General features: G+C 42.2%; 2 protein-coding genes across 3 annotated transcripts; both read left to right on the top strand.

Annotated features, from left to right (window-relative positions):
- Positions 1-936: 936 nt before the first annotated feature.
- On the top strand, positions 937-6,665 carry coro1b (coronin, actin binding protein, 1B). The gene is made up of 12 exons (XM_079580470.1): positions 937-1,035; positions 1,167-1,318; positions 2,170-2,372; positions 2,449-2,571; positions 2,763-2,892; positions 3,397-3,578; positions 3,666-3,785; positions 3,883-3,987; positions 4,057-4,202; positions 4,278-4,335; positions 4,410-4,733; positions 5,756-6,665. The coding sequence occupies exons 3-12, from the start codon at positions 2,172-2,174 to the stop codon at positions 5,876-5,878; spliced, it is 1,512 nt and encodes a 503-aa protein (XP_079436596.1). The 5' UTR covers positions 937-1,035; positions 1,167-1,318; positions 2,170-2,171; the 3' UTR covers positions 5,879-6,665.
- Positions 6,666-10,785: 4,120 nt separating this feature from the next.
- dtx4a (deltex 4, E3 ubiquitin ligase a) lies at positions 10,786-21,392 on the top strand. Of its 2 annotated transcripts, XM_079579840.1 has the most exons (9): positions 10,786-11,282; positions 11,473-11,687; positions 12,462-13,668; positions 17,969-18,030; positions 18,300-18,461; positions 18,561-18,622; positions 18,816-19,136; positions 19,258-19,347; positions 20,198-21,391. In XM_079579840.1, exons 2-9 carry the CDS (start codon positions 11,480-11,482, stop codon positions 20,426-20,428), a joined length of 2,343 nt encoding a protein of 780 aa, XP_079435966.1. In that variant the 5' UTR covers positions 10,786-11,282; positions 11,473-11,479; the 3' UTR covers positions 20,429-21,391. The 2 variants fall into 2 exon arrangements, with proteins under 2 accessions (XP_079435966.1, XP_079435967.1); XM_079579841.1 differs by lacking the exon at positions 10,786-11,282 and having other exon boundaries at positions 11,474-11,687; positions 20,198-21,392.
- Positions 21,393-21,647: the final 255 nt, after the last annotated feature.

The following is a 21,647-nucleotide window of genomic DNA, read 5'->3' as shown; positions in this document are numbered from 1 at the left end:
CATTGCGCCACGGAGCCACCTGTTGCCTTTCCGTTAAACGCTTATCTTATTTTTTGGTGATAGTGACGTCATCAGGTGTTAATTAACGTGCAGCAATACAGTTGATTTGGTAGCCAGGATTTTATGACTGGTGTAAATTCATACCTATATATTCATTTCCAATCTGGGGAAAAACCCTGCGTGTAATTCACACAACTACCACACGGGGGCGCTGCCACCCTTTCTGTCGCAGCAAAGGCCAGTCATGAAGTCACAGTTCCTACAAGCGGTGACAAAGGCTACATTGTTTAACAAAACTTGGCATTTCTAAAAATAAACAAATGCTAATTTATGTTAATGTAGCCCCGGACGCTCACAATATACTTGAAATATAATAATAATAATAATAATAATAATAATAATATAATTAATAATAATATATTTTTTTACGCAGCGGCAAATTACTTTAATGTTACAGCCAGGAGTCTCGTTTCTCACGCCTACCAAATACACTTCAATCAGTCAATCGTGTCTTGAAAGAAAAACATATTAAACGCATGCGTGCATTATATAAAATTGCATGTTAACCGTGCATCACTGGCATATCTCAGCGTACACTACCTATATTGCTTGATTCAGAGATTATTCTATAACCCCCTGTAGCGTAGGATGAATTCAAAAGCGGTTATCCACAATAGGAGGACACATAATATACATCAATGTGTAAAGCTGGCGAAATCCACCGTTCGGACTGTTTTCGCAGGTGCGCTGGCTTCCGGTCTGCACAGAAATGGAATGCATTGTGATCATTGCATCCCTCTTGTTTCCTGCGTGTTTCTGATGCATCCATCTCGCTCCGGGCGGAAGTGTCTGGGGCGCCCGTTACATGTTCCCATACAGAGCTATACCGTCCGCAGCGAAGACACGGCCGCCCCGCATCCACCCTCCTCCACCCCCGCCGCCATCCTCCAGCTTGACTACATTGACTACATTCTTCTCTCCTCCACCTTCTTTCGCGTTTGGCTACGGCGCAATGGCCAGCGCCTGCGTTATCAGGTCAGCCTTCTTCTACTATCGCGCACGTTTGGGATCTAGCGCTCAAAATAACGGGATAAAAAATAAAAAAAAATTGCTCCACAATCCACAGCCGAATACGTTTGGTCATTTTTTTGCTTTTTTTGCTGTAGGTCCGTGTCTTCGCCATGAACGCCTGCTTGGACCTAGAGCAGGATTAAGTTACTGTTGCTGGCGGCGGATTATTTGATTGGCCTTCTCCTGTCACGAGCCTTTGGTGATCCCTTTTCCAATTAGGAAGATCTGCGCTCAAAAACAAGCCGAGGTATTTTCTGCTTATAGCTTTATGCACTATCCTGCCCCCTTCGCCGTGCCTTATAACGGGTTAATAACGCTGTGTGGACCTGCTTCTTTGTTTAGGGCAGTGGCGGCTCTTTCCACATAGCCAAGTAGTGCACATTAGGCCTATGGGAATGTGGGGCTGCTCCATCACTGTATTGTACTCACCCTGTTGCTGAAATAAACGACTGTGATCCAGAAACCACATTCCCCACTATATGCCATATGCAAATTGGCCATGTTTAAGCGTTGCATGCACTGAAAGGGGTGAAACAGCAACATATTTGGATGCCTGTCATTCCGTTTCTTTCATCCCTTTTTCCAGCTTTGGTTGGGCCCTTCCGCATAACTCGCAAAGCATGATTTGGACTATGGCAGATCATGCCCTTTTGTCCGGTTGAGCTTGGCTGTACTTTTCTGAACAAGCCCTCACTATGAAAGAATTTGCAGAGTGCTTTGAAAAGCTCCCCCCTTTTGCTCTCATTGGCATGGAAAGAGACGTTAAGAGAGGCTCACTCCACACAGTGTGAGAAAGTCTACATTCATTAACATGTGCAGGAAGTTTTTGTCAAAGTCAATTGGAAGGAATAAAGGGTGGACATATTCTGATTGTAACTCAAGTTTGCCCGTGTCATGTTTGTTGTTTTACAGCCTGTTATTTGTTTTGAAAGGTTTTATTTTGCGATTCTCTCTGTATCAGCCATAGATTATTATTGTGCCTGTTTAGTTGAGTCATCCTGATGTTCTTCACTGTCTTGCTGAAATAATGCAACACTATAATGTGTAGATGGGCAGTGGGCACACACCCTTATAATGATTAACCGATTCCCTCCTCAGCCATGTCTTTCCGGCGCGTTGTCCGGCAGAGCAAATTCCGCCACGTCTTCGCTCAAGCGTGGAAAACCGAGCACTGCATCGATGACGTGCGAGTGTCCCGCGTTACATGGGACAGTCCTCTTTGTGCAGTCAACCCCAAATTCATAGCTGTCATCATCGAGGCAGGAGGAGGGGGATCGTTTCTTGTTGTTCCCATCAACAAGGTACAAGCACAGCCATAAGTTAATGTTTACTTGTTTAAGGAAGCGCTGATGTGTGGGCTTTTTGTTGTGTTCACAGAGTGGCAGAATTGATCAGTCATGGCCAACTGTGTGTGGCCATCAAGCTCCTGTACTGGACATCCAGTGGTCGCCCCATGATGACAATATCATTGCAAGTGCCTCTGAGGACAACACAGTAAAGGTTGGCTGTCCTGTGGTTTATCATTGGTGCCCTCATAGCCATAGTCATGTACATGTTATAAATGATTGACTGTTTGATGGATAGTTTGATTCAAAGCTATGATTGGTACTCAGCCTGGTGCGTTCAGGTACATGCCGTTTGCCTGATTTGACTGCCGTGCTTAAACAAATGTGTGCCTTGCTGTGCTGCAGGTGTGGCAGATCCCAGATGGTGGACTAACCAAGCCAATGACGGAAGCTGTAGTGACGCTTGAAGGACACAGTAAAAGAGTAGGAATCATTGCATGGCACCCCTCTGCCTTGAACATCCTCCTGTCTGCCGGTATGAGCCAATGATAAAACGTCCTATGAAAGATACAATGGCCTCAATGGAGTGCTGTTTACATGTATTTGCATAGGTAAATTAGGATGCAGGTCTCTGGGCATTGTAGATGTCTCGTGTGCTTTTAGAAATCTGTCACAAAATAGTAGTACACCTTTGTCAGTAGAAAGACTTAATATTTTGAGTGAGAGTTGAGGAAGAGGTCTTTTCTTACTGTGATGGTGTTCAGTGACAGCCAGTTCAGATCCTACTGCATTATACACGCAAGGCATTGGATATCACCTTCCCAGCAATATATGGCATGTAATGTGAGTTTAAAAGGGGATTGGATTGTCTTGAAAATAATTAAATTTTGTTTCAAGAAGTATTTCAGTTTAAGTGCCTATATTTTTGTGGCGTAAATCCTCTAAATAACATGCAGTCGTTTGCATACTGACATGCAAATTGTCTGTAAGACCCACTGTGGAGCACTAATGTGCCATTTTGTTTTTTCCTTTCCCCTAGGTTGTGATAATGTGATTTGTGTTTGGAACGTGGGCACTGGTGAGCTTGTTTACCAGTTGGCTGATGCACATCCGGACATCATCTACAGCGTGAGCTGGAACAAGGACGGCAGCGCCCTTTGTACTGTCTGCAAGGACAAGGCCCTGCGCGTCATTGATCCGCGGAGGGGCACTGTGCTTAAGGTTGTTTCACTGCGGCATCAAATTCTGTGATTTTAGCAACATCCGGGTCTCCAGTGATATAAAAGTTGTTCTATACATCTGTCCCAGGTGAAAGAGAAGGTGCATGAGGGAACCAGGCCTATGAGAGCCCTATTCCTCTCAAACGGAAAGATCCTGACCACTGGTTTCAGTCGAATGAGTGAGCGGCAGTTGGCTTTATGGGATACGGTATGTGTCGTGTGTTCTGTGTGTGTTCATTAATAACATAAGGCTGGTATTCTCTTTTCCATTATCTCAATCCAAACCTTTTTTTTTTTTTACACAGAAAGATCTTTCTGAGCCAATGGCTGTACAGGAGATGGATTCCAGTAATGGAGTCCTTCTACCTTTTTATGACCCAGACACAAACATGGTGTACCTGTGTGGAAAGGTATGGACTGTGGACATTGTATGGTTTACGTCTTATGTGATATATTTCTAACATGTTTTGAATTTCTAGGGGGACAGCACCATACGGTATTTTGAAATAACGGATGAATCTCCATATGTTCACTTCCTGAGCCTGTACAGCAGCAAAGAGCCTCAGAGAGGAGCAGGTTTTCTCAGTAAAAGAGGTGTCGAGGTCAACAAGTGCGAAATTGCCAGGTAAACACAGTTCTTGTTATACTGTGAATAGAGGGTGCATGTAAAGTACAGTTAAGTGAATCTTTGAACTTTCAGGTTTTACAAACTGCATGAAAGAAAAGTGGAACCTATATCCATGACTGTGCCACGAAAGGTAAACTATTCAAAGAAAATAAAAAACTGCTAAAGGATTCTTGTTGTGAATTGTACCGTTTCTCGTCCCATTAGTCCGACCTGTTCCAGGGCGACCTGTACCCAGACACCGCTAGTCTGGAGCCAGCACTTTTAGCGGAGGACTGGATTGCCGGGCAGGACGCTCCCCCGCTCCTTGTCTCTCTGAGTGGGGGTTACAGCGCCCCTTCATCCAAAGTTGGACGGGACACCTTGAGAGGAAAGCCCAAGCTCGCCTCACAGGACTCTGGGACAGGGACCACCACATCCTCCACTCCCAGCAACGCCATTACTTCTACTACTGCAGCCAAGGAGCACAAAACAGAAGAGATCCATCACTCCAGGGCAGCAGACGGGAACAGAGAGCAGCCCAAGAAGGAGGTAACCAAGACATAAAAGAGTATATAGCACAAAAACAACAAACTTTTGTGGCCTAATTCAAGTGAAATTAATATACATGCGTTTCCAATGTCGTCACACTTACTTCCAGCGGCCATTTTGAATACCAAAGTTACATTATGCAGTACTACAACATGTAACAATATCTCTGCTCAGGATGAAAATGAAAGACAACTGATGAACAGTGGCATTTTTATGTACTTGTAATCATTGCTAATGAAGATAACTGTAAAAACACGGACACAGAGACGCACGTTTATGTGATATAATCAGCAAATCTCTGTCCGTCGAGCTACAGCAGGATTTACTAAAGATCTGCTTCACTCTGAAGACTAAATGAACACATCAAAGAGGAAACAGAAAACCTTTCTCTGTGATTTTTCCAGTTTGTCATGTCAACAAAGTCTCAGTCTGAGTCAGTGTTTAAGCTGCTCAAGACGTTAGCATGCTACCGGTTAGCAACCAAATCACTGTCAATGGCTTCAACACGATAAACACATGTGTGGCTCACATGAACACTGAGGAAATACTACAGGAACAGCTCAGCTCAGACCTCTGTCACATGTTGTATCTAAAGCTATATATTTGGAATGTGATTCAGGGTTTTCTCTTGGAGGTCAAAGCTGAGCTGTTGAAGCTAAATGCTAACCAGTAGCATGCTAACATCTCAAACACTGACTCACTGGTTTCTTCAAATAAACGTGCGTCTCTGGGGCCGTGTTTTTACTGTTATCTTCTTGAGCAATGATTACGAGTATTTAAAATTGCCACTGTCAATCAGGTGTCCCTCTTTTATATGTGTAGAGATATTGTTACTTGTTGCAGTATTGCATAATTCTACTTCGGTATTCAAAATGCCGCCATAACAACAAAAGTCGCATGACTGAAAAGCATGTTATACAAAAGCATAACGTTACATTTGAGTATTTATTTTGAACATTGGATATCTGTAAATGCTGAGGTCTTGAATCCAATTAAAGCCGCTTCTATGACTTCTCTTACAGGAGGACCTCTTGAACGAGCTACTAGCCGAAATGAAGGCCTTGCGCGCAGTCGTACTCGCACAAAACCAGAGAATCGAGTTACTGGAAAGGCAGCTCGCTCGGATCGAAGACGGAGATGTGTGATAGGGTAACGGAAAAAAAAAAAAGATAAAAAATCACCACTACATTTACAAATAGACCATAGCCTTCCTTGCTTCTCTCCTGCTGGAACTAAGTAGTGTAGGCTAGTGTCAAATGGGCTGAGCTGAGGAAGATGAGGCCTCAATATCTTAATGTGTTTGCTTTGACAGTTTGGGGATATCGTAGCAGCAATTTGGTGGTGAATCGTAGCTGAGGGCAAAATCCATGATTAAAATTTTGAAGGGCTTTTGAAGGTTGTTTCAAGGCACTGTTGCCGAACACTAATGCACTTAAACACTTATCTAACGCAAAACGAAACTAGTGGATATTTCATTAACAATTAGGGCTGGCTAATCAATCAGGTAGTGAAGCTGCTAACTGTGATGTCTTCAATATCTTGTTTTTATGTTTGATTTTTCTTTTTCTTTTTTTACAACAATGCCATGTAAGAGGTCAAAAAGAGGATATCTTCCGTTATGCATCATGACAATTGGGTCTGTGTAATGAAAGTTGATCATATTGAAGTGAAATGTGTGTGTTGTACTTGAGTGTAGTCTTAAAATAATGGAAAGGTAGCACTTGTGATTTGGTACCTCATGTCTTCGAGAGGATTTTCTCTGAGACATTTTTTTTAAAATAAATATGATTAGCTTTAGCTGGTATTTGTCATATCTTTGTTATTTTTTTGGACATTTGATTAACAAGCTTACACCATTTTAAGATTTCTCTTCCAACGACCATCTTCTGTACTGCACGCTCAGCAACGCAATAACTGGTTCGGAGTCACATTGTGCTTTTCCACGACATGGCGATGCAAAGTGTGCAAACAAAAGCGATGTAAAGCTGAGGTTGTGATTGCGTTGGTGTTTGCAGATGGTGGACGACACTGTGGTCTCTGCAGTCTCTATAGCAGACCACTGTGGTGCGTTCCTTACTACTTACCTCTTTCTTGTAATCGTACGCTAATTTCTCCATTTGGATATGAAGCCAGTAGCATTGTCAGTAGGACCACACAGTGTGAAACCCAATAAACCATAATTCTTTCTTTATTCTGGCGTGCTTTCATTCTGTTCATATGGGGCTTTTAAGATGTGTATTTTATTCAATGCGTAAGGGAGCTGTGCATGTGTTGTGCATAGATACAGAAGCAGCAAAATAGCTTATTTTTCATCAGTTAATGACAAAGTTATTATTATTTATTCTTTCAAAATCTCAAGCTTATATAGAGGCTGTACCTTTCTCTATGAGGGAAACTTTTTTAGGTTTTAATAAAGATCAAAAATATTTATTCTTTATATATATTTTTTTATATTTCCATTTGTACTATTCTTAATTCACTTTTTTGTTGTAAGGTTATCAGTGGACAATATTTGCTTATAGAAAATAAGTTCATACAATTAAATGAACTTGACATACAGTAACTACGGAAACTGTGGTTTATGGGGCAACGGGGCGTCTTTGGCAGCAGATCATCAGCATTGTCTTTATAATCCTCATGTCTAACATGAAACTTTAAAATACTGCAATTGTTATTTTGTAATAGACACAACTGTTTTTTTTACAAGAAAATATTCAAAGTTTCACTAGTAGATTTATTTCAGAATCTGTGGTCCCTTTCTACTGAACCCAAAACAGGAAGTTGCAGTTTGAAACAAGTCATATATTTGTATCTTCATACATGTGGTGAAATACAGTAGCATGGTGCTAATAATAATCAACATACTGAACTATACAATATACTATATCTTTAATTGATATACTATGACACTTAATGCCACCTGTTTTAGAGTAAACTAAAATATATGAAAAGTTCAAGACCCAATTTGACTTCCTCATTTCCACGCCACACCCAGGCCTTTGATCTGTTTGATCTGTGCTTTCTCACATTTATATTCTGTGCTGCCGCCTCCTCCGTGCATCTCACTATTTCTCAGCTCACTAACAGCTTTAGATTGGACGGCTGCAAATGTAGCCACAACGCAACACGTGTAGAAGCTTTTCAGACGGTCGGACCTGAACGCTCTCTTCTTTGGTAAGTTTTATTTGAACAATTATATAGAAAGTATTTATTTTTGTAAGAATTGCCTCAACGACTTCATTATGACATTGTAAAAAGTACACATTTAGTAATAATATAATAATTTGCACTATAGTTAGAGAGTTACATTAGAACATAGATCCTAAATTTATAAAAAATAACAAAACATAATAAAATAGATACAGAATACAGAGACTCATGATGCGTTTGTGGGACAAAAAACGCTATTTGATCTTCACATCTTTTGCAAATTAAACCCTTATTTGTCCCATTGTTCACTGTCAAAAGCGTATTCTGAAACCCAGTAAATAGTCTGTCTTAGTGATGCAGAATATCTTTTTGACAGGAAACCATAGCTGCATGCAGACTTCCTGTGGTGCACTCATCTCTAGTTCCAGTGACATAGAGTGAAAGGTATACAAATATTGTATCTATAATGCATTTTAATGGGTTTTTTTTTTGTTTTTTTTGGCAATTGTTAAAAAATGTTTAACTTTGTGTTTTTGTTGTTTTTTCCCCCCCTCTTTTTTTAGTTCCTGGAAAAAAGTGAACTTCAAAATTACTTGATCTGGTGCGAAACAGGGAAAAAAAAACATATTTAAATAGTTGAGCTGGTCCACACAAAAAGTAAGTTAAAAAATCAATATATAGGCTGCTCATCATTTCTTCACACATAAAATCAAGCACAGAGGGAAGTAGTTATTTTGGTGTCAGATCTACAGTGTGATCTGTGATGAATGGCAGAGCATGTTTGGTGTTATAGTTCATATTTCACAGATAACACGAATAGACTCAATCACAAAAGCAAACAGACCTTAAAGCCCAACCAGACATATATAGTTTGTTCATTTCTCAAAGTGAAACTAAAATGTATTGAAACCTCGTGCATGGCTGTTGTCAAAGCAAAGCCCCAAAAATTGTGTTCATGGAGACGAGCTAGAACCACGAGCTAAGATATGAGTCAGGTCTGAGGAACGGAGAGCCCGCTCATTTTTACTGATGATGAAAAAAAAGTCTATGCTTGTATTCTATTCCATTTATTATGTTTTTTTTTAAATTTCATATACGTTTGGTTGATTGCTCTTTTTGGTTTTATTTCAGAAACACAAATGATGGAAGACGGAGAAATCACTTACTCAGTATCCTATGCTACTATTTGGGCTTTATTTATCTTCCTCCTCCTCCTCCTCATCCTGCTGTTTGTCCTGTACAAGTACCTAAATAAGCAAAGCAATGGAAAATATACAGTTGAGCGCGTTGTGTTAAGGGAAGGGGGGTTGCGGGATAGGGCCAGAGGGGCGGCAGTGGCCCTGGGGAATCGTCTGGGAGTCCAGCTGTGGCCTCAAACCGAGACAGATGAGGATGGGGAGTATGAGGAGGATGAGGACGAGGAAGAAGAGGAGGCCAATTCAAATCGAAATGAGAGCAGTGATGATGAAGGAGGTGAAGATGTTGTGCTGGTCGCTGAACAGAGAAGTGGCAGCATGACTGGAGTCAACGATGCAGGAGGGAGTTCTGGAGGTAATTCAGTCGACGGCTCGGATGAAGAGGAGCAAGCGGAGGCCAACCCGGAGCCAGAATCAAAGGCAGAGGCAGGGAAGAGGGCAGAGGATGGTGATGTCCAGGAGGAGACCAACGCACCAATTGTGATCAGCCTCAACCAGTTTTCAGGAAGTGTCCTCTGGTCGGAAGAAGAAAAATGTGAAGGAGGAGATGTGACAGCTCTGTGAGAGAAATGATAAATTAGCCTGTTCCTTACCACGGGCATGAGCATAAGCATGAAGTACAGAGAGAAAGAAGAAACATTTACTAAGAAGAAGTAAAAAGTATTGACCAAAATAATTACTCAACTAAGAGTAAACAAGAACCTGTGGAAAATGTTACTTGAGTACTGTGAGTACTGAGTAACTGAGTGTAAAAGTCATGCTTATGATTAGTGACATAAATTATGAGAAAGAAAGTATTCATTGATATCAAAATCTTAGTGTCTCCAAAGGAAATGCAAGAAATATATAAACAAAAAAATCCTAAAGAATAAAGTACAAATAGATACAATTTCAGTACTACATGTACTCAAGTATGACTGAGGTTGCGGTGATTTGTTTGAGAACCCTCCAACAAAATAAAAGTTGTAAACTTGTACGCTGTAACAAAAAACTGACACTGTTGTTGGTGTTGTATTGTGTTGTATTGTGTGAAGCTGGTTGGTAGTGTTTTATTAAAAATGTAAAAAGTCTGTTTTCCTCTTGCTCTCTGAAGGTATCAGCATTACAAGCGACAGGCCTCATTTAAAGTATTTCAATCTAAAGGACACCACACAAAATAGGAGAGGCAATGTCTCAGATGGTAGACGGGGGTTTGAACCTCCAGCAGGGGCAGATTGTCACACTGTCCCTGGACACTTCATCCACGGCCTGTGAAGGAAGTCAAGTGCGTGGGTTAGAGGCATGTTAGTGGTTGTTGCTGGGACCGATGGCGCAGAAAGGATTGCGTGGCTTCAGTAGCTTACCTACCACAGAGTATGAAGTGAATGAATAATGACCACAGTGTAGCGCTGTGAGAAACTTGTTTCACACAGTTACTACAAGTGTAAGGCATTGTTTTATTTGTATATCTGTGCACAGAGCTCGATCTCTTCTCGATTATCCAAGTACACATGATAAAGAATCCTTTCTAGCTATTTCAGAATGCAATGCACGTAAACCTTATAGCCTAACCCTGCACATGCTGTTGTCGGGAAACTACACTAAACTATACGTCAAAGCCGTATTTGATCAACTTCCGGTGTGGGTTTACACTTGGTTAAAACCTGTTGTTGCTACGCAGGTTTCGCATGGGGGATGTAGCTCAGTGGTAGAGCGCATGCTTCGCATGTATGAGGCCCCGGGTTCAATCCCCGGCATCTCCAGTACTTTTGCGTGAAGCATAGAGCGGGTGTGGGGGTGTCTAACAAAACAGGATTAATATATTTACTTTACCATGCACATTCTTCTCTATTTGGGAAAAGGGTGAGTTGGCAAATCCGAAAATAGATGTGGTTTTAGTAAAACCCTTTTGACGTTCACGCGCACAGGGCAGAAGCATAGAAGTCTCTCCAGGTCGAACGCGCTCGTGCTGTTCCGTTCTGTTACAGACAGCGCCCGCCTCCTGTAGGGAAGGTTATCACTCAAGTCACTGCCTGATCTCATCCAAACTTGATTGTCGGAGAAATGGGTTGTAGACGCTTCTCATCTGCATAGGGAGTATCAAGATGCTACATCCAGGCGACTGTTTTGCTACTGATGCATGAAAGAGCCTGGATCCTCTGTCAGCGATAGAGACGTCCAATTAACTGTAGCGTATCCAACATTACTCATTTAAAGATGGAAGGTAAGTCTCGCATGCATCAGTGCATTATTTTATGTAGGCTGTGCAGACAGTTTTGAGTTGCTAAGAACCCAAAATGGATGAGACGCCACTGTGAAGGGATGTAAAAGCGAGCGGTAGAAGGGGATTGCTAATGACGAGCATCACTCGTTTATTTTGCTCCTGTTCAGTCATCCCTGTTTCGCTGTTGCAGGAGTAGGATGTTGTTAGCGTCCGCGGTGGTGGTATGGGAATGGCTAAACGAGCACGGACGCTGGCGGCCTTACAGCCCCGCGGTCTGTCACCACATCGAGGCGGTGATCCGGAGCGACCCGCGCTGTGCTAGTGTGGTCCTCGGACAGGTGGACTCTCGCCTTTCGCTCTACATCATCGATCTGCAGTCCATGCACCAGTTTCGACAAGACACAGGTGAGGGGGACAGCTGGGCCCAGGTGGGGCCTGCTTAGCCTGCATATTTATTATTGCATTCAAGTCTATCATTGGACCCATGATATTATGGGTTAGTAGGTTTTAGCAGGTCTATAGCCATTGAGATTACAGGGCTGAACATCAACTTTAAATAATCAACTATACAATGTTCTGGGTGAATAGCGTGTGCAGCAGCAGTATCCCTCTTGAGTTTTTTTTTTTAAAGTGGGCTACAGGCTACAACAAAAGCCTTACAATTAAGAGAACACTTCTGTCATTTCCAGTGTATCATGTGTGCTGGCATTCAGCACAAACTCGAGAAAAAGCAGACCTCAGAATATCCTACAACATGGTGTGAGCACTTAAAGATTAAACTTAAATCTCCCACAGACAACAACATTGTAATTTGTTCACACAATGGTCCAAGAAAGGCTTTGTGAAGTCCGTTTTCTCGTCTGGGCTCAGAGAGAGGATGACAGTGGTCCATTCATACAGATATAGGTCTCTAATTTTAATCAACATTTTTGTTTTTTTCTCAGGGTCACCAAAAAACTTTTTAATCATTCAAGGGTGGTCTGGGAAAGCAAACGCCACCGTGTTGAGTGCCAGCCAATCAGAATTCAGATCACCCTCTGCTGTTACCAACGGCAACCTGTTCGCCCAAACTCTCAGCAGGAAAGACATGCTGCAATTGATCACAGTTTATACCGTTGTTTTCATGGAACCACAGTACATATATTGACCTAACACAGTCTATTGTGTATGTTTGGATAGGTACCCTTCGGCCTGTTCGACGCAGCTTCTACGAGCCCTCCTCTGCTCCAGGACAGGGCTGTCTGTGGGAGTGGGAAAACGACGCTGGGAGTTGGACTGCATACGACACTGAGGTGGGCATCGCCATCCAGGCTGCTCGAGACCGGCAGCAGCCCTGGCTGGATCTGGCTCCACTGGGATTCTCCTACCTCATTGACTTTGAGAGTATGACCCAAATCAATGGGCAAACGCAACGCTGCCGGCGGATCCAGCGGCGCTCTGATTTGGCCTACCCCATGGTGTCTGGACCACTGCCTAAATCGCACCAAGCCTGGGGACCCACATCCATGTCAGGCCCTGGAGGGCTGCTGGGTGTAGATGTGTCCAGTATGGGGATGAGGATGAACAACAGTGGCAATGGGAGCGCTTACCCTAGTGGGGCTCTCCCTGCCTCAGCCATCACCTCTTTGGGACAGCCTTGTGCCTGCCAGCAGTGTATGATGGTGCTGGGCGTAAAACCGGGCACTTTATCCGCTATGTCCTCCATGTCCTCTATGTCCACTATGTCCACTATGTCCTCTGCACAGACTCTGGGGAGAAGACCACCACCGTCTAAACCCCCTCTTCACACCATAATGCCAAAAGTCAACAGTTACTCTGTTCCTGGAGGGTCTTACTCGCTAACGCTCCCTCGGCCTCTTACACTGCAGCGCACACTGTCCTCACACAGGACATCTGTTGTGGGGGCCACAGGAGGCTACAGTGTGGGGGGAATGGGAGGTCCCAGCATTGTAGGAGGGAGTGGTGTTGGTAGTGGTTATAGTATCGGAGGAGGATATGGGCACTCCTTGTCTCTCCTGGGTTCAGCAACAGCCGCTCTGTCTATCTCCTCCAGTCGACCGCCTCCACCGCCACTCCCCCCTCCAGCCCCTCCACCCACGTCCAACCCCCCCTCATCCATTGCCCCAATCCCCAATCACCCCTCCATCTCCTCAACACAGTCCATGTCCTGTCCCGCACCAGCCATTTCCCCTGGTCCCTCTCTCATCTCCACGGTCTCCTCCACCTGTACCCCCTCGCCCTCCGCCCGTGTCCTGGGGGCAGTGTCTTCGTCTGGGGTAGCCGCCTGTGCCGCTCCTCTGCCTCCTCGCTCCAGTTTGGCCGGACTCAGCCGACCAGCACTGCAGCGGATCGCCATGGCCCAGTCACGAGCCCTTATTGCCTCTGGGTGAGTACGAAATCAACTACCAGCCACTATTAGATCTCATGGATAACATGCACTCACTTTTTGTTTGGATCCGCACCATAAACTTTCCATATCAATTTCATGGCTAAAACTCCCTTCGCCTGCAGCAATTGTGGCTTATGATTGAAAAATGCCACCTTGTTTTGATGAGTTTTTTCCCGGTGTTTATAGACCCTGTGATTAATCCACAAATCAGGGGACATCTGCAAAAAAGACAATTAAAAGACAATTTTTGCCAATCTAATGCAGCTGATATCCATGGTACAGGACACCATTCTGATGTATAACTGACATCTGTTCACTGAGTTAAAGTGAGCAGGAACAGATAAATATATGGCTGAGGTTAAGGTTAACTTTCGACCTCTGCATTTGACCCATCCTGCAATGCCATGGGACAACCTGTAGGAGCAGTGTGCAGCCGCAGTAAGCAGCTGCCCGGGGACCCAGATGTGGAGCCCGGCTTAAGGTCAGAAACACTGCTGGTGCCTTACCTCCTCCAGATGGAGCTTCACTAATGCTGTTAGATTAGCCAGGATCAGAGAAACGTGACTTGCTGACACACTGCTCTCCTCTCACTGTTTTCCATTGTACATGTTTTTAGTGGTAGGAAATCTATGCAGACACAGGGAGGACATGCAGACTCCACACAGAAAGGCCCCGTACAGCCCGGGAATGGAACCTGGGACCCTCTAACTGTGAAGCATGAGCGCTGTGCTGCCATGTGCAGCATATCTGTGGTTGTTGCAATTCCTTTTCTCTTTTCTTGACTGTAAGAGTGAGAAAGCAAGGGTTGACATTTGTTAGCAAGGCCATCCTGAAGGGCAGCGGGTGATTTTTTTTTATTTTTTATATATATTACATTAAGCTAAAGTGGCACTGCTTGAGGACATGTTGATGGAGTAAACTTAAAGTCAGTGTTTTTGGAGGCTTTTAGTGCCAGTTCTGCTTTCTGATTGGATGAGACACAGACAGAAAATCATTACATTTTCAATGTACAAAACACAACATACCCTAACTTGAAAAACAAAGTAGGTTTTCATAAAAAATAAACAAAAATCATGTAATCTTTGCTCTATTTCAGTCTGTGGTTACTAGAAAACAATTGATCGATTACTAAAGTAGTTGACACTATTTCAATAATTGATTAGTTGTTGATTAATCGATTAGTTGTTTCAGCCCTACAGCTGTCGTTTACTTTTTAATTCAATCAAATGTATAACATGTGATCCTGAACACTACATTCATCAGATGGTTCTGTGGAAGTTTCTGAAATGATATGAACGCAGAATATTCTCAGTATTGCATTCATTAATGTCACATCCTACAGGTCTGATTGTGTCCAGACGGTGGCACCTGCTGTTCCTACGTTACTGATCTCTCTTCTTCCTCACTCATGCCCTTCTATGTAACACAGCTCGACCCCCTCCTCCTGTCGTTACCATGCAGCTGTAGCCTCAAAATAAAATAAAAAAATAAAGAACTCAAACCACATGGCATTGCTGATGCAATACAGAGAAAACACCTGGCAGGAAAAACTTTGCAAGGGACAACTATAATATATTTGAGTGATGGACCATAGTAAATTGTAGATAGTATTCTTATGGTAGAAAATAATTTAGCAATGTGCAACTAGGGCAGGCGATATGGCTTAACTCTCTATCACGATATAAAAAAGAAATATCACGATTACGATATATTTGACAATATAATTGACAATGGACAAATTACTTACAAAGATTAATGCTATAGATATTTCATTCTTTTGTTTGCAGCATACTGATTTCCTCACAAATATGATCTACTCAAGCAATTTACCTTTTACTTTTGAAGCACCTGCCCCAGTGCCCTACACAGTCAGCGTTTATGATGGAGCTGAGCGTAACATAAATTATATAATGTCCACAGCAATATAAAAAATTACGATATCAAAAAATTATGTTGCGATAACGATATATGGCCCACCCCTTTAGTTTATAAGTTTATCACAGGAAGGATCTCACCAAACTAATAATTAGCAAAACAAATTTGAAAACCTGTCATATGCACTTTAACTGCAGGGTAAACCCTTTTTTTGAAATGTATTGAAATTCTGCATTGTCGTTACTGTAGTTGTGGAGAGAGCTAATAGTTGCCTGGCAACAAAGTTCAGCAGAAAAGTCAGGTTTGTCACAGTTTGAGTCTGTGATCAAAGTGGGTTGTGATTTTATTTCAATGTAAATATTCAGACAAAAATACATAGATATTGTCTGTGTTGTATATGAAAGTAGTAAATATCCATCCACCTAAGAGGTGTTGTCTTTATAAGTAGTGAAATGCAGCAGATGGTTTTTAAGTAAAGTTAGGGAGCTTCAGCGTCTTAGATTAGTGATGACGAGAGAGGTCATGGGTCAGTTGTTACTGCTTCATCATGTCAGTGTTTTAGACTTCCTGACATTGTCCATAGCCTCTGGTAGCAACCTTTAAACACCATAACAAGAGCTACCACAAAATTCAATAGTAAGTATTTATATTCATGTCAAGTTATAGTTGATAGGTGGCATATGCTGGTGCCGTTCCTCCTCCAGATGGAGCTTCACTAATGCTGTTAGATTAGCCAGGATCAGAGAAACGTGACTAGCTGACACACTGCTCTCCTCTCACCTTTTTTCTCCCTCTGTTTTCCTAATCCTCATCCCTCATATCACTGCCACCGGAAGCCTTACATCAAAGCCCCTGTTGAGTCACAAAGCATATTAGGATCGGAAACACTATGTATATTTTATCTTATTTGACAGTGTTGACAAAAGGTGTGGGGCAAAGTTTTGTAAACTTATTTGTTGCCGTACATTCCTTTTATGATCAACATTTTGTAGTTTAAGACTGCATGATTAATTGCCATCAAAATCAGAATTTAGATGATGGAACTTTGCAAATCTCAACAGCTGCAAATATTCCGACTATGCCATTTCCTCTGCAAACAACAAAGTACCTAATATCAGTGGGGTTTATTGTGTATAAAACCTACTAACCTTGTTGTTTAAACTTCTACAAGCATCTTCTGGCATGCCTGTGATTCTTGCATTAGTTTAACTGTATTAAACAATATTGTAAGTTCCATGTAACAATGTATTTTAGGAAATTGCTTCCACGTGCCACATTCTGACGTCATAAGGGGATACGTGCTGTGGTCTGTTAGTCGTATGGTAGCTCAGCTCTGTGACGTAGCTCCTCACAGGTAATCCCTGGCCTACACCTGCAGTTTGATCAACAGATGGAAACAGGTGGATTAAGCTTATAAAAGGGAGGGAGACCTGGCAGTGCCGCAGACCGACACTGATGAGGAAGGGCTACAGACAGTTACAGCGACTTCGGCTCTTTCAAAGGCGTTTGGGATTTTAACTTTACCTGTGTTTCGTGATCTTTTATATTGGGAACCATGACTGTGATTAAGACAGGCAGACCGTAAGTACAGGATATTTAAGAAATATTGTGTGGCTGAGATTTGTTTTTTTATTTATTGATACTATTTATTTGTTTTTATGTATTTATTCGTTCATTTGGATCCTCATTATAGCAGAGTCTTGTGGCGATTCCTGTTGTATATAGACCATTTATACAAGACCGATAACAGTTTATGTGACTAGCTTGAATTATAAAATACAAAACCATTTTATTACTATATAGCAACTTGACAAAGCCTATAGTGTTTTGTATTGTTTCTATGTATTTTATGGTAGTCATCTGGTGTGTATTACTTGAGTCAGTGTCCCCAATGTAATATGAAAATAATGATAAGAACTCCTCACTATAACATATGATTTAAGTCATAGTTAAAGTAGTACATAAGTAATTCAAAATTGTACAAGATTCTTAAATTATTGTAAATTAACTTAACATTTTGATTCTTCTCTTAAAACGCTCTTAAAAGGAGAAGCAATTATAATGTCTATATTTTTTTATAATCTAGGTAAATAAATACAAAACAATCACAATATATCACAAACAGAATATTCACAGGTTTTTGTGTGGTTGTTTATTTCTTCTCTTGGAAAAATGTTCTGAATGGTATAGATAGTAAAAATTGGAGCGTCATAGTCAGATTGTTGGAAGTTGCCGTGACACATCACAGTCTTAACAGATAATAACATAAGGCCGACATAAGGTGAACTACTGTTGTTTACAGGTGATTCATCAGATTGTAAATCTGGGCTAATTGGTCTTTGCCGGTCACGCGCCTCTTGTTTGCTAAGTCATGTTTAAATCTGTGTATTTATAGACAGTGACACTGTTTGGTCTTTTTCAGAGTACCGACGGTTCCAGTGAAGAACCTTAATGGATCCAGCCCTGTGCATCCTGCTTTGGCCGGTGAGTCTCTTCTCTTTATCATAATACAGTATAATATAAGTGGCATGGAGCTAAAGTATAAAGTACTAGTATACAGTGGGTTTAGAAAGTATTCTTTTTTATTTTGTAGCTCCCTGAAACTAAAATAGTTCATTTTCAATTAGGAAGCATTCTACAAGGACTACCCTGCAAAAAATATTGAATTGAGGAATACTTCCTGTACCCACAGTGTGTGTTGCTTTTGAGTAGCAAAGATTGTCTCACTTACACCTCCTGCTGGTGATTAACAGGTATTACAGGCATCCTCATGAGTGCGGCCGGACTTCCAGTGTGTCTGACCCGGCCGCCCAAACTGGTGCTTCACCCACCACCGGTCTCCAAGAGCGACATCAAACCAGTGCCAGGTCTGGGCCACTGCTGCCGCAAGACCACCAAGAAGCAGGCACGCAAAGGTGGGTCCTTCTGGCAGGGCATTGGATCTGGAAATTGAATGCATTGTGGAGGGGGAAGAAAAAGCTGATCAAAATATTTTTGTGTTTGTTTTCTTGTAGGAAAGACACCAGAGGAGGTGGTGAAGCGGTATCTCCAGAAGGTTCGCAATCCTCCTGAAGAAGTAAGTGTTGTCTAGTTGTGTACACTACTACTAGAGTGTCTTTACAATTACTACAGCACTTTTGGATAATATCATTCACATTATATTCACATATGATTTTAGTTCAGACTACATAATAAAAACAAACCCGCAGTACAAATCACCAGTCATATTGTATTGCACATTATTTAACTAAACCTGCCTGTCTCACTAGGACTGCACTATCTGCATGGAGGTGCTGTCCGGACCCTCTGGCTACAAGGGTCCTGGCGTCGGAGGGGTATCCCGGGCGGAATCGGTGGGCCGCCTCTCTCAGTGTGGTCACCAGTACCACCTGCAGTGCCTCGTCGCCATGTACAACAACGGCAACAAGGACGGGAGCTTGCAGTGTCCCACCTGCAAGACCATCTACGGAGTGAAGACCGGCAACCAGCCACCCGGCAAAATGGAGTACCACGTTATTCCCCACTCGCTGCCCGGACACCCAGACTGCAAGACCATCCGCATCATTTACAACATTCCTCCAGGCATACAGGTAACAGCTTATGAAATGTGCCATGTGTTCAGAAATACAAGCCGATGCATTTAATTGACTTGAATTAACAGTAACAACAAACAAGAGAAGACTAACCACTCTGTTGTCGTTTTGAACACAGGGCCCAGAGCACCCGAACCCAGGCAAACCCTTCACAGCACGTGGCTTTCCCAGACACTGCTACCTCCCTGACAGCGAGAAGGGACGCAAGGTAAAGAAATGCTCACATCTTTTACACCACAATCTACAAACACAGAGTACAAATGTGTCGTTTTTATGTGACATTCTTAGAGGTCAGAACAATAGCACCATGGCTAAGCAGAAGTCTTTGTTTTTGCATCCTCTCATCAGCAAGAACAGACACAGAATTACGACTAAGTGAGCTGATGTTATGATTTACATTAGCCCCTCATAAATAAGTTAATAGTGTTAGCAAACTGTAACTAGCACTTTTCATTTAATCACACTAAGCTTTTGTGTTGAAAAAACAAAGGAACCAGACACAGAGCCTTGCATGGATAAGGATGTGGATATGCGGTTAGAGTTAAGGCTAGGGTGTATGTATCTGACACTAAAGAAAAGAGACCATTCACTTTTTTTCACTCAAGAAAGACTCAGATATCGGCAGATACTGAAACCCCCAGTATTGGTATCGGAAGCAAAAAAGCTGGATCGGTGCATTTCTATGAATTATAGATGTATTTTCTAACAAATTAAGACAAAGAGAAGAACAGTGGTTCAGCCTCCCAAATTTTTTATACTAGCCATAAAGCTACCATTAGCTTCATGCTACATGCCAATGGCAAACTCGAGTGCCCGTTTTTCACTTCAAGCGGACAATCTGCTGCATCAAAACATTCATTAAGACTCAATTTTGACTTGACCTTAAAAGGTGTGTGCTAAATACTATGTCAATAAATTTAGTCCACCAGAAATCATCTAAAAGGACTGGAAACTAGAAGAGGAGAGCTATTCTGAAAGGCTGCCTCATTTATTTATTTGTTCATGAGTTTGTACTTTTTGCCTTCAGAAACCTTAATGAAATTTCCCTGCATTGTTAGGTTTTGCGGTTGCTGCTGGTGGCGTGGGACCGTCACCTCATTTTCTCTGTCGGGACGTCCAGCACCACCGGCGAGTCCGACACAGTGATCTGGAACGAGGTGCACCACAAGACCGAGTTTGGTTCCAACCTCACAGGCCACGGCTACCCCGACCCGGGACACTTGGACAACGTGCTGGAGGAGCTCAAGGCCCAGGGCATCACCGAAGAGGAGTGCCTGGCTCGGGACTGAGGGGAGATGGAAGATAATCATATTTCAGAGGGCGAAATCCTGCTTGGGGTTCTTCTTGTGACTGCATGGGCCAGTTCCGGCTCTTTGTGGGATTTCTTCAATGCCGTAACAGTATTCAGACTTTGGAGCCCACTGTGCGCATTGTGTTAGATTTACAAAAACACAAGAAAACTGAGTGTTCGTGTCAAGAATGTACATTTGGGGGTACAAACTGGTGGTCAAAAACACTCTAAAGTGAAATCAATGTTTTCACAGTTGAAGTACAGTATATTTAAGTGTACATCTGGATATTTGAGCATGGGTATTTGCTGACCTCTAGTGGTACTTTTACAGAACAGCATTCCTTTTTAGCTTTGATTTGTATTGTTGTATTACGACTATTTGATATACAGTAGTTATTTTATAAGTCATTTTTACACCTGTGTTTAACATGTGTGTTTTTTATTGTGCGCTCCATTGAATATTTTGGGTGTGGTGTGACAGAAAGGGACTTTGAAAAGCTGCTAATTGCACCACAGTTTGCCTGACATTTTACTCTCATACAGTGTTTGCCATAACCATTTCATGCCAATCAATATGTTTAGACAATTGACCAACACTCCACCCTCATGGCAAGGGTGCATTTACGAGATTTAAAGCTTTTTCGTGTCTTAATGAGTAAGCATCGTAGTACTTATCCAGATAATTAGCCTTCTCATCAGGAGGAACAAATTCCCTTCAAAGTCTGCGATTGCACCTCCTGCTTAAGCTTAGATTTGCACAAATCTTTCCGACATAGTATGACACTAAACTGCTTGTATTCGTGGACGTGTGCCAGCCTGAAAACAAATAAATCTTTTTAGTTGCCCCGGGCAAGTGCAAAAGACTGGTTAAATAAGATGAACAAATTTTGACATTCTTAAGATTGCCATTTAAAGCATTTATATTACTGTATGCATTGTACTGTATAAGTTTTATGTGCACATGTTACTTTGCATTAAAAATATTTTCTAAATCTGCACTTCATATTTTTTGGCACAATGTCACTGCTGAATTTTGGTTGCTGAAGTGAAGTTTTGTTTATGGTAATAAGTGAATGGAGATAATACCTTTCCGTAGTTGCTTCCGACTACTTTGTGAAGACGCAGGAGGTGAATGATCACTTTATCTGTGGATTAGTCTGTCTGTGGGATTTACCCTCCTGGATTACGGCCTGGCTGCTTTAATGAATGAAAATATA

Source organism: Gobius niger, assembly GCF_951799975.1.
Source record: "Gobius niger genome assembly, chromosome: 21".
NCBI lineage: Eukaryota > Metazoa > Chordata > Actinopteri > Gobiiformes > Gobiidae > Gobius > Gobius niger.
The sequence above is the reverse complement of the archived record's forward strand: the minus strand, read 5'-3'. Positions and strand labels throughout refer to the sequence as shown.